This window comes from Chaetomium fimeti, assembly GCF_033439085.1.
Source record: "Chaetomium fimeti strain CBS 168.71 chromosome Unknown B0H64scaffold_7, whole genome shotgun sequence".
NCBI lineage: Eukaryota > Fungi > Ascomycota > Sordariomycetes > Sordariales > Chaetomiaceae > Chaetomium > Chaetomium fimeti.
The window spans coordinates 1,026,463-1,039,208 of record NW_026944335.1 but is presented as its reverse complement, the minus strand read 5'-3'; the positions used below and the strand labels follow the sequence as shown (position 1 = coordinate 1,039,208).

Genomic DNA, 12,746 nt, shown 5'->3' with positions numbered 1-12,746 from the left:
TACCTCAGGTCGTGCAGTCAAATTCCTCTCCTGCCTGGGAGGGATTTCTGCCGAACCAGCATCGGCTTCTTGCTCTTGCAGCCCCGAGGACAGCGACCCACATATCGGAAAATTCTGGGATTTCTTCCTTCACAATCAGCGACGGCCCCGAATCGGAGGGCGAGTGCAATACCCGTCATTCCCCACCTCGGTTCGACAGTTGATGTCCTGATAACAAGCACTTTCTCCTACAGGAGAATCAAAAGTTGGTGCATCGGGCTGTTGTTATCAATGCTGATCTCGGAGCCCACCACCATCGAGCAATGTCGCGGAAACTAACACTAACGGATGAGATTTCCCAAGCCGGGATGCTCCGAACTTACCGGGACCGAGCTCGACAGGAAGTCTCGTTTTGTTTTACACGGGCATCGAGCGAGTCCGTTCGCTGATAAGCCGGTTACCACTCTGCATCTGTTCCATGTCAAGCCAAGCCCCCCAAACTCGCACTGGCAGCTGCAGCTCGTGAAAGACAAACCGCCCACCGAGTCTATCAGTGGCCCCCCGCACGACCGTCCTGCGGGAGGGATGATTATCATTCTATGGTTGGTCAAAAGAACGCGGATGGTTTCGACTGGCTTCTCTGGGGCGGTGGAAGGGGGGTTGCCTGCTGTCGGACACGGGAACCCATGACATCAGGATTGAAACCGGTCTGAATCGCGCTGAACTCCTATTTAGCAACGCCAGAGCGAGAGGTTAACGATGAGGTAAGTGTTAGATTGAAACATCATGCCGCAACTGGCAACCCGTGGGGTTAACTGCCACGTCAATGTCACTGCTGTTGCCTGCAGGCTGCGGGCCAACTGTCATCCGAGTGTTGGCATTCCCACAACGGCATTCCCGCAGGGCAAAGTTGAACGACCTTGAAGCGGCAGTTTTGTGTCCCCCGGCCCCGCTCGTATCCAAGGGCGCTGACCCGGCGCCACTGAGAAGTGAGAAGTGATACCTCCGAGGCGAAACGCGCAACCAACAACACAACATCGGGGAGTTCGCTCGGATACACCTCGGGGGCTGGTTAATTTGCTGCCGCGAAGCGTCACTGGTCGTGGGGGAAAGTACCTATCCTCGACTTGACGTTCTAGACCCGGGACCACCTTCAACCCCCAGCATTCACGTACGATGAACAAACACCACGGGCAAGTCTAAGCAGTGACAACCGAATCAAAACACCGGGAGCGAACCCGACATTTGCCATTACCACAATGGCCAGTCCGGTCAACCTGCGGCTTTTTCACTACCGGCATCTCCGGGGTTGGCTAGGTTCAAGTGAGAGTGGCATGTCGATGGCGTGCCAACCTGATATTCACGAAAAGGTATCTCAAGTAAATTCCACATTCCACTGGTTTGTTTTGTTTTGCGCGTTAAGGTCTTTGGCTTTCGGATATGAACTGCCCGGGGTGTCTCCAAGCATACCAATTATGAATACGACGCATATGTTGAGTGTCGGGAGCACACGAGATATTCATTTGCTTCAATTCATATTTGAGTCAACTGCATTCCTATCGAGTTTACCACCGTCCAACATGCCAAACATCAGGAAAAGAAATGATCCCAAGGGTTACTAATGATTTAATCCGTCGATGGAATTCTCAGTTGCGAGTGCGTATCTATATAAATATTAACCCTCATTCCGCCACCCGTTTTGCTAGGAGGTAGAGTGGACCGATTGCGAGTATAATCACACTTGAACTGTTATTAAACATTACCGGGGCATATCATTCCGTTTCTCAAACTTTCAACTTGTTCTATTGTCCAACCATTCCGTCAACATGCGTCTCTCCATCCTCACCGCACTGGCCGCTTTGGGCTCGGTGGCAGTTGCCCAACTAAAGTCCACTGTGGTGGTCGAAAACATCCAAGTTCTCACCGTCAAATCCCAGAAGTTGATCCAACCAGCCAAGGAACTCAGTATCCTCAACGCTCCGCTGCTTTTTATCGGCCAGGGGCCATGGCCTGTTCGTTATTATCACTCCACACTTTGTTCCCTTACCGCTAATATAGGACCTAAACAAAAAGAAAATCATTATCGGTCTCGGCGACATCGTCACTACAATCACTCTGGACGTCACCGCCATGTCCACCGGCCCGAAGGCCAAGTACGTCGGTTCCGAGGCCACCGCCATTGCCGATGCGTTCCGCCTATTTGTCAAGACACATCGGGAGCTGCTAGACATCTTGATTAGTGTGGGTGGGTTCATCACAAAGATCCCGATGGTTGGGCCCCCAGTTGCCGCCGTATTGCGGTCCATAGAGAGAGTGGTCGATGTGAGTTGCCACACTGTCATTTACGCTTTATATTGGGACGATTTACTGACGGACCGTGTGTAGACCCTTGCCCGAGGCATCATTGACACGCTCGAGGCTAGCGTTGCTGCCGCGTTGAGGACTGACTACGACGGCCTGAAGGTTACTATTGGCAGTGCTGTTAGGACCTTTTCGTGAGAGCGATTCTGGGAATAAGACTCGGCTTGTTAGCCGCCGACGCGATGGAGAAGGATCGGAAGGGCGCATGATGGGATGACGACTCAGAATAGGAACGATCGACAAGCACATTGTCTTGCATGAGTTGACGATCGAGTACGTAATGGGATGTGATCAAAAGGCTACAGGAGGAATTTTAGATTAAGACTGGAATAGAATACACTAGAAACGCCTTCGAAACGAATACCCGTCACCCCTTATTCCCCCCCGGACCCGATAGGATCAACTCCCGCCAGAACCGCGACAAAATACCTCCAGAATATTTAAATCTTGAATCCTTCCCCAATCCCACCCACTCTCTACCCCCGTCCACCCCCCACCAAAACGCCCCGAAAAAAGGGACCCAGAACCCAAGCAGAACCACCCCCCAAAAAGATCCTCACCTCCCATCACACCATCCAAACCCTCACCCGCCCGGCCCCCAACCCCCCCTGCCCACCCTCACCGTCACCCTCACCACACCCCCCTAACCCGACACACCGGCACCGGCACAGCGCCGGCAACAGCACCACAAACCGCAGCCCCGAAACCTCCACCACCGGCGCCGTCCCCATACCCATACTATCCCCCCGGTCCCGGCCGCAGTCCACCCAGTCACAACCACAACTGGAATCATAACCACAGCCGTCGGCAGCGGCAGCGGCGGCCCCCAACCCCAACCCGGACAAAAGATCCCCTTCCTCCACACTCTGCCGCCGCCGCCACTGCCACTCCTGCCACCGGCCTAGCGTCGGGCTGATCTCCATCTCCGCTTCCGGGACCGCTTGTTGCTGGCGCCGGTTCACTTCGTGCGCTGCCCAGCTGGTGCCCGGCGCTTGCACGTGGGGGGCGGGGGTGGTGATGGTGATGGTTTTGGTGGCGGTGGTTATGGTGGTGGTTGTGGTTTTGGTGGTGACGGGTGTTGTTGGGGAGGGCGGCCGCCAGTCTTCGCCTGGGGCGAGGGCTGCGGCGGGTGAGAAGGGGATTGGCACCGGCGGCGGTGGTGGTGCCAGTGGGTGTTTCGAGGGGTGGTGGAGTGGGCAGAGCGGGTTGGGGTGGGTTTGGTTCTGGACCGGGAGGTGAGTTTTGGTGTGGTGAGGAATAGATGTTTCTGGTGCTGGAGGTTTCGTCTTGCCGCCGCCGCCGCCGCCGGGGTCCGTTCGGACGGGCTCTTTCACCCCGGTGGCGGAGATCGGATCAGCGGCGGGAGTTTGGTGTCTATTCGCGTCCGGCTCCGTCCCAAGGCCTTTCTCGGCAAGAAGCTCGCTAATCTGTCCCTCCACCGCCTTCTCCAATCGCATGCAGAAATAGGCCACGTCTAAACCCTGCAGCTGCACGTAGGACCAGGGGGAAGGGTGGTGCTCGCCCTGATTGCCGTTGAGGAACTGGGCCCAGTCGAATGCGGCCAGGGTGTAGTCGCCTCTGGTCTCCGCTTCTGTTTTGGGCCTGTGCGAGTCGACGGATTGTAGACCTTGCTGCTGGATTGCGGCGGGTATCACTGTCTGTGCCGGGTCCGGTTCCGTCTTCTTGCGCCTTGGGGGCCGCTTGGCCGGGGGCAGTGCGGCCGCTTTCCGTTTTGCGGCGCGGTCAGGTTGGATGCGGGTTGGCGTTTGAGATCGAGCTTCGGCTAGACGACAGGGAACCAGTTCTGAATCTTTATTCGGCGCCGCTGGAGTTAAGCTTTCTGGTGCACCTTGTTTCGAAACGGCCAGGTTCGAAGCGGCTTGGAGCATCTCCTGGTCACCGATGGGATAGGTTAGGTTACGAGCTGTTTTGGCCCCCAACGAGGATCTATAATTACCTACCTGCTGTTGTACAGTTTCCAAGTGAAGTATGCGATCGATCTCCGCTTTGTACCATGCCCTCGCCCGTTTGAAGAACTCGTCCCTGTCGTAGACCTCCCCCTTTTTCAGGGCTGCAAGGTCATGTTCGAGTGCATCCTCGGTGAAGTAGTACTTCCCAATTGTCTTGATAGCACGCTCGCCTTTTGCATCAACGTAAAAACCGTGATTTCCCCGTTCACAGGGAGGAACCAATCTGCAGGGGGATTGCGCCGCCCCAGCCGTAGCCTGGGATGCCATCTCGCCGCTCGGAGATGTTCGGAGATCCTCTAAACGGGATCCCGTTCTTGTCCGACGTATATGTGCTTTTTTGGGCTGCTAGGAAGTATTCAACTCACTTCGAAGTCGTTGATAATGTTTCAAAGTTGGAAACTGGGGTGTGGAAGTTGTAGATATGGGATAAAGCCCGAGAGCACCGAGTTCCGCGCTTTGTTCCTACCATCATTTCGAGGGCCTTTGTCCGCTTCATCCGGTTCGTTGTCGGCCACGGGCATCTTTGATAAAGCCAACATTGATGTCTTTGGTGGTAGTAAAAAGGAGCAACCACACGCTCCATGTTGCCATGATTAGTAGCGAAGGCTGCAGTAGCTCGTTGCTATTTGGAGACGCTGCCATTGTCATAGCCACCACATATATGATAACATCGTGAGCTCAAGTGTGCCATGACTACCTATCCCTACCTCAACGTGGCTTTCTGGTTTTTATTAGAGATGCGAAGGATTAGAGAAGGTATATTTAGGAGTGGCCGGCAATAGAACGGACGGTCACGGCGCCAACTCGCTATCAAATGACAAAAGCTTGAGCAACGCCAAAGTTTCCTAACCCCACCCCACGCCTCCGACTCGACAACTTTCAGCTATTATGGCTCGCTGGTATCACCAACAAAGGGCAGTGCCGCAAATGAATGTGCATCGGTGGCGGGCATTCCATCGCTGCTGGAGTGGAGTTTCATGCCTTCATCAATCGGACGGCCTCCCGCTTGGGACGCACATGTGCAGGAGACGGCTGAAAAGTCTGAAACAATGAGTGATGCCCGTTGGCTCTTGTGGTCTCGTCCGAGTATGAATGGAGGCTGGGAATAACGAATCGAGCGAGGAGCAGCGTCTGGTAGTGCCACCACCCAACCCGGCTGAGCAACCGCCCCCCCCCCCTCTGGCCAAGACCGGTTGGGTGATTTCAGCTGGCGTGATAGGCCGCTCGGCCCCATGCGCGGATAATCTTGACCGTCCACGGGCAGTTATCTCGCTTTCTTCGCTGGGCTAGAGGGGCCGCCAACAGCGCGCAGCGGGAATGCTCGGCCCATGGTCCGCCAACATTGGCGGCAAGCCGATGGCGCGGTTACTTACATACAGCTCCAACGTATGTCACCCGAACTTTGTCGCACTGTGGACCATACAACCAAAATCAACCAACCACCCCGGGCCGATGAGCAATGTCCTAGTCAGGACCAACTGCACGGGCAGGGAATGTGGTGGACGCCGAGTTCCATGAAGGCAAACTGCCAGTGGGTGTTGGCCAAACTTGGTGCCGAGTGCGAATTATTCAATTTGTCGTCATTCTCTGTTCATCAATCACCCGCGCTCGAGTTGGCCAGAACTGGAGTCACTGGACGCCGTGACATGTCGGACCTTGACATGGACTCGGCAAGATGGGGGCTCCGTGCTGATGACTGGCCGATGCCCGTGTCTAACGAATGGTGCCATTTGTGTTACATCGCTAGTGCCCTCCACTATCGAGATGGCACCAGCGTTGTACAGCACCTGACTGCCTAGCTGCTATGACACAGTAACGGTAACGGGGCTTTCGGCCGCGCGTCGGGATAGAGGGAGGTCATTCCCGTTAGGTTGGGTTGCAGCCTGAAGGTCCGGTATATGCCGATTTTGTTTGGTAGAAGAGGGTTTTTGCCCCCCTCCCGCCCAAAAAACTGCCTGCTGCGCGCTTCAGCTCGATTGGCAATGAGGTGGCGACACGGGTAGCCGACCCCGCTGCTAGCTCCAGACTAGGCTCCAATCATGAATACAGGTCGAGAGAAGGACGTCGAAGTAGATCAGTCATTGAGGTCACATGTGGTCTCGTCGCCTGGAGCGGATCGATGCGGTTTTATGCACCGCTGATGATTTGTCATTGAAACCGGAACTTGAAGTGTCAGAGAGGAAAGGATGCATGAATGATGAGTCCAGGTACGGAATCATGGCGGACTTCCATGTCGATACGAAAGTAGGTAAGGTAAGCTTGATTCCATAATCTCCATCTCCATTGTAGATTCTGTCTACCGTGTACGAAGTATGACTGCCCGCAAGAGTAAGAGTATGCGAGCAATGAGTAAGCGGGGGGGCAGGTCCGGTTAGATACAGGGATGAAACAGATGACGATTCAGACTGGCACTCAACTGGGAAGGACTGGGGGGTGATTACGATCAGCGAACTGTGTTTCGGAAGGCACGGCGGCTGCACACCGCCGGTGCTCACTAAGTGCACTTTTTGTACGCGCGACGCCACTTGTTTGGTGGACCGACGCACTAATTACGAAAGCGCCAAAAATCTAGCCAATATGACCCCGTCGGCGTCATGGTATGGAGGCTTGGATTTTGTACACAGTCGGTGGGGAAGGGAGGTGATGGCGCGCTGTGCCGGTGGGTCTCGTAAACTGGAGCAAGGCGAAAGAGATTCGTGGCAAACCCATAAAAAATAAAATACGTGCTTCATACGCGACCATGTCCCATCCAGCGACGCCCGCGCAGGGTTGCATGCGTATCCAAAGCGATAAAAACGAGATTCCTTAGGGATGCAGCCAGTCATCTCTTGGGGGTACTTCCAAATTCTTATTTAGGAATCTCCTGCCGCTGGGTTCGGCGCAACAGACCGAACCCGAACATGGAAGGATTTTGATTATCCGAGGGAGAGGGACACTAACGGCCGATGGTGGGTTCCCAGCGCCTCGGCAGCCATGGATCGGATTTGCCCAACACGGAAGTGCAAGGGCCCTCGTGTCCACGGAGCCAAATGCATGGGACATATCACACACACGCCCAGCACCAGCCCCCGGGCCACCAGCGCGAATGAATCATGAATGCCCGACGAGGGTCCCCCAACAGCCTTTTTAACATCGCTCGAGTGAGAACCGCCGACGCCCGACCAACCAACCGACGGCGATGGGTGATGTCGCGCATTTGATTGACAATTGACAATTGACAATTGACGGCTTGTTGCCCAGGCACGCGCTGGTTGTGCAAATGATTATCTCTTTGTATGATTGTCTGTCTGACAGGATGTGCAGTCTTTGCTTTTCCGTTACACCGATGCTAGGGGATTCCGGGCTTTCTACCCGTGGGGAGCGTGGCTGCTAAGACGGGCGACATTCGTGCTAATCTTATACCGCTGCCATAATCCCTGTCGCACCTCACCTTCCCTGGGTCCCAGCCCCAATGATTTTTCTCGCTAGTTCTTCAGAATCGAGACTAGCCCCCCGCCGTGCCTCAGGCTGGGCGCCCCTGGTACAGTGTGTTCTACAAACCCATACACGGCACCTCCCACCCGCTGACTACCGTCCACTTTCTCCTAGCGGCCCAGGGTGATACGGGGGCGGCCGTAGAGGAACCTGGAACTGGGCTCGCATTCCCGAACCCCTTACTGGCGCGATTAGCACACGTCTAATAATAATAAGCAACTGTGGCTATCTCGACCATTTCCTTCCACGTTGCCTCCTTCTACCACCCACCCACCCACCTATCCCTTCCATCATATCCCAACCCCATCCACGCGCGCGCGCACACCACACACAATTCTCCATTTCGTCGTCGGTTCACATCGCATCGGTCGCGCCGAGCAACGTGGAAGTCGGGTACACGCCATTTTATAACATTACCACATCACGACCAAGGTAAGCTAGTCGCTCGTTGTTGATCCTTTCTCCGATCGAGTCACCGACGCGCGTTTTCTGTGGCGGTTAGGCCAGTCGCCACTCATGAGGGCTGCCTCTGCTTCCTTTTGAGTTTTATGGTCGAGACTCTTTGGTCGACTGTTTTCCCCCCTCTCGTGGCGTGAAAGGAACGGGAACTTCAAGTGAAGGGGCACCTCAATCCTTCGCGACCGTTCATCATCTCAATTCTATTTTATTTTTCAAAGTTCTTTTTTCCCCGGCGGCGTTGCATTGCCTAATCCAGAAAGTGTGCAGCAGGAATCGGCCTTTTTGGACCCCATTCCTTCCCGCCGGATTTTGCGGGTATTTTTCAAACCACGCCCTCACAGACCAGCGACAGGGGGAAACAGCGCCGCCAACTCACATTTTGTACGTAAGATACGTACCTCGCTCAGCCCTGGCCTGACAGATCCCGTACCTATTCCTGGCCTCCACTCGACCTAGTGGCTTTGAAGCCCACGGGCGCCCGTGTGTGGCCAGGAGCGGTTACACCGCGTTCCTATCGTTCCCTTAAGCGGCGCGGGCTGTTAACTGCGACCCATCTCTAACATTTTAGATCACCTCTAGGCCGTCGCACCGAGTTCAGAGAAACTGAACTCGTCGTGTCCGCTTTTGGTCTGATAATTTGATCACTCAGGTCGACGTGCAGGCAGCGCATGGTCACATATCCCACTCCTTCAAGATGTCGGCGTCAAAGGGCCTTCTACTCGAGACGAGGAAGGCCGAGGCCGACCACGCAGAGATACAGCACAAGATCGATGAGCTGGTTCGCCAGTATGGTGCCTGGGAGCGGCAAGCGCTTGCGGATGTGGAGGAGGGGTCACGATCAATTGACGCACAGTTTGAGAAGCAGAGGGCCGGCATAGCAGGGATCGAGCCGTCGCTACGGGAGAGCATGGAGGCGGTCCTGAGGAAGAATCGAGATTTGGAAATCGCAGCGCTACGGCAAACCTACCAGGACCAGGCGAACCAACAAAGGAAGCATTACGATGAGCAGAGGCAAAGATACGACGCCGAGCTCTTCACGGCTATTACGGCCTTGATAACTGCCGGGGTAAGTTATTGCAGCCCAACATGATATTTTGGATGATTGCTGATTATGCCAGCCCGATCGGAGCCCGAACCACCGTCCGGCATTTCCGGGCGGGCCGCCAGATGGCTTTCAAACACCAGTTCCGGCGGCTGTTATCTCTCGTCAACCCACTGCCACTGAAACGTTTCCCGCGCCGCCTTCCGTAGCCGAGGTTCCGTCGCAACCCCAGCCATTTTCCTTACCTACCCCAACCCCAACAGAGAGGGATAGGCAGCAGATCCCGTTCCAAACCGACGCTTCACATGATGCACAGACAAGATCGCCGCAGCATTCTGCTGTCCACAACCAAGCTACGCCGACCACATCGTTTGTCGACCGGCGCCCCACAGTCGAGGACTATCCGGACGAAGACCCCCCATCTACTCTCCGATCACCAGCAGGTCCAGCCTCTTTCTCCGCACGGGATCCCCCTTCTCCGGAGCCCGCCCTCTCCGCAGCATCGAGCCCCAAGTTCGACTCCGCCCCGAAGCGGAAAGCAAATGCCGAGTCGAACCACAACTCTCCCGCGCCGCCGAAGCGCGTGAAGCTGGAGAGGGCCAGCGAGGCCACCAAGTCAAACACTGACCAACCCCCGCCAGCGGTTGCCGAAGAGGGGGAGAGAGTTGAAAGGACCGTCACATTCGACCAGGTCCACGGTACGCCCGGGAAACCAGCTCAATACAATCATGTCATCGTGCAGTACCCTCCGACGACGGGCGATTTCTACATTCTCAGGTGCGATGAACACGGGGTGCACTTTGGTGAGCATCCGCTTCGCGGTGCAGCGAAACATCTCGCCAGCGCCCAGCATGGTTTCATGTCCAAGGCCCATGCGACCGCCATCGAGACGCTTGGGCACCGAGTCGTTGACTGCACTAAGGAGCGAGCGAACCAGAACAACCAGGTGGCCTTGAAGGCTTTCAAAGATGGCTACAAGGCTTTCAATGCGAATAACCTCAGCCAGACTAGGCGCGCCGAGCTGGGATACCCTCCACTCGACCCCCTGAATTCTCAGAAGGCCGCTCAACATCGCAAACGCATGGCCGGCATCGTCAACCCTCTACCGTGCCGGTTTTATGTTTCGACTGGCGGGGACTTGAAGTACCCCGTCTTGATTCTGCCATGGGACGACATCTCACCAGCCGGCCTGATGGGCACGCTGGCGGACACGGGCATCTTTCGCGAGACCTCGGAGGACGGAAGGCCACTGGGTGTGCCGAAACCGCCCAAGTGCTATGTGTATCGCGAAGTTGACGGCCGTATCGCGGGCATCAAGAGCTGGGCGAAGGGCTACGAGGACGGTGGCCCGTTGGAGAGGAAGCGGGAATTCCCTGTGCTGTGTGCTGAAAGCTCCGATTGGTAAGACTTCGCGTGCCCGCCCTGCCACTCGAGGATCAGCTAACCCAAGTAGTCGTATGTGGACTGTGGGATGGGTGAAGTCGGCCCATCTGTCCAATCTCGACTTTGATGACCCGAGCTCGCGGGATGTTCCCTATGTCCGCGCGGTTCGCGAGTACTTCGTTAACCGGGTTTTGCGCCAGCCCGTTGTCGCTCCCCATGGGCGAACCCGGATTCCGCCCATCAACACGGCGACAGAGGACGTTGAGATGAGGGACGTAGGAGACGTGCACAGGCACTACGTTGACGGCGATTCGGATCGGGATTCCATCAGCAAAGGCGTCTCGGAGTCCGAGAACGGCCCTGGGAGGGCGGACGTTGACAGCCGACGGACGAGCTTTTCAAATCGAGACGATCCTCAGGGGGGCGCCAATGGCAAACCAGCGACATCTAACATCCCTTCTGCGCAGCACATTGCGGCCCAGGCGTTGAATTTGCAAGGACCGCCGCGCAGTGGATTCACGGCCATTAATGCTGGCAGTGGCGCTGATAGCACCGCCTCACGGAGTGCCCGTGCGAGTCTAGAGCCGCCGTCAAGGGCCGGTTCAGTGTCGAGCACAGGAGGGGGCCACAAGCGGGTCTTCAAGATTCATGCCCGCAGCAGCAACCGACATCCTAGTCAGAGCCATACCTCGCCTTCCATGGTATTGCCTGAGAGGCCAGCTGACGGTAACATGCCCGGCCCAACCCAACCCCAGGGCGACGTGAGGAAGCCCAGCCCGGCCAGCCTGCAGAACATACTGCAGGACTTTCCGGGCCCGTCAGTCATCGCCCCTCGTCCTAGTTCCCAATCGCCCAAGCCGGCCAGTGCCCGGCGGCCGCTTCCTTCGGGTCCGATGCGGAGCGGTTCCCCTTCGCGGTCAGCATTGTTGTCGGCCGTCAACGCGAAGCTCACCCAGTCACCGAGGGATACCAGGGCCGGGTCTGCGCCGGTACAGCTACCCCATCACAGGGACCCGGTGGCGGAGGAGATCCGGCTCCAGGGAAGCGCGTCGGCGACTCCTGCTCCGAGTAGACATGTCCCGCTAGCACCAGCACCAGCACCGGCACCGGCATCGGTCCCAGCATCAGTACCATCATCAGCTCCAACATCAGCCCCAACACCAACACCGGCAGCGGCAGCGGCACTAGCACCGTCACCGTCGCCAACACCAGCACCCCCCGTCGAACCGATCCACCGACGGGAACAAGCGCCACCACCGATCCAACTGCCCCCGCCTCACGCCACCCTCCCATCGCTCCTCCACCTCAACACCACCCCCCTCGCGACCCCGACCGCCAGCGCCAGCAACACCCGGGCTAACTCCCCGGCCCTCGGCCACGGCGGCGGCGGCGGCAAGTCCGGCGGCTCGCCCAACCCCAACAACAGCTTCTCCAAGCCCGAGACGCCCACCCTCACCCCGACCCTCTCCCACACGCCCACCAACGGCTTCCTCCCGACCATGGACGTCTTCGACCTGTCCGGCTTCATGGACGGCGACGCGGAACTCTTCCGCGCCGCCCACCCGGGCCAGCACCTGCGCCTGATCGACGACCACCAGAGCGGCGTGCTCGCGACGCCGTCGGACGCGCCGCTTGCTGTGCGTATTGATCCGCGGCGGGTGAAGGTTGCGGAGCGGGTGTCGGTGCAAGGGGGGGCGGTTTGTGTCGTGACCATTGCGTATCTGCCGGAGGAGGGTGGGGAAGGGGTGGTGGGGAGGACGCAGACGCTGGTGCTGGAGAAGGCGAGGTCGACGGCGAGGGGCATGGAGAATGGCGCGTTGCATGCGCGGAGGCTGTGTAAAAGGTTGGGGACGTGGAATAAGGCGGTCGAGTGTCCCGCGCCGGGGTTTTCGTGAGTCTCTTTTTTCTTTTTTTTTTCCCTCTCTTTTTGGGGGGATGAGATTGGGCAGGGCTAACATGCTGGAAAACAGATTGGACTCGATCAAGTGGCGCTTTACCAACCAGACGCCGACGCCGTTGTCGGCTGGGCCTGCGGCTGGGGTTGGGGAGGAGCTGAAGTAAGGGAGGGGGTTCACGTG

General features: G+C 57.1%; 3 protein-coding genes across 3 annotated transcripts; 2 read left to right on the top strand and 1 right to left on the bottom strand.

The window, feature by feature from the left end:
* Nucleotides 1-1,805: 1,805 nt before the first annotated feature.
* On the top strand, nucleotides 1,806-2,478 carry B0H64DRAFT_376920 (uncharacterized protein; the record flags this gene model as incomplete). Its single annotated transcript, XM_062802501.1, has 3 exons — nucleotides 1,806-1,991; nucleotides 2,053-2,301; nucleotides 2,365-2,478. 3 exons carry the CDS (start codon nucleotides 1,806-1,808, stop codon nucleotides 2,476-2,478), a joined length of 549 nt encoding a protein of 182 aa, XP_062655892.1.
* Nucleotides 2,479-3,380: 902 nt separating this feature from the next.
* Nucleotides 3,381-4,577, bottom strand: B0H64DRAFT_308081 (uncharacterized protein; the record flags this gene model as incomplete). Its single annotated transcript, XM_062800133.1, has 2 exons — nucleotides 3,381-4,232; nucleotides 4,302-4,577. Coding segments are annotated over 2 exons (1,128 nt in total), but the record flags the coding sequence as incomplete, so codon positions are not given.
* A 4,360-nt stretch (nucleotides 4,578-8,937) lies between these two features.
* Nucleotides 8,938-12,729, top strand: B0H64DRAFT_419673 (uncharacterized protein; the record flags this gene model as incomplete). The annotated part of the gene is made up of 4 exons (XM_062805398.1): nucleotides 8,938-9,309; nucleotides 9,362-10,686; nucleotides 10,739-12,559; nucleotides 12,639-12,729. 4 exons carry the CDS (start codon nucleotides 8,938-8,940, stop codon nucleotides 12,727-12,729), a joined length of 3,609 nt encoding a protein of 1,202 aa, XP_062655890.1.
* Nucleotides 12,730-12,746: the final 17 nt, after the last annotated feature.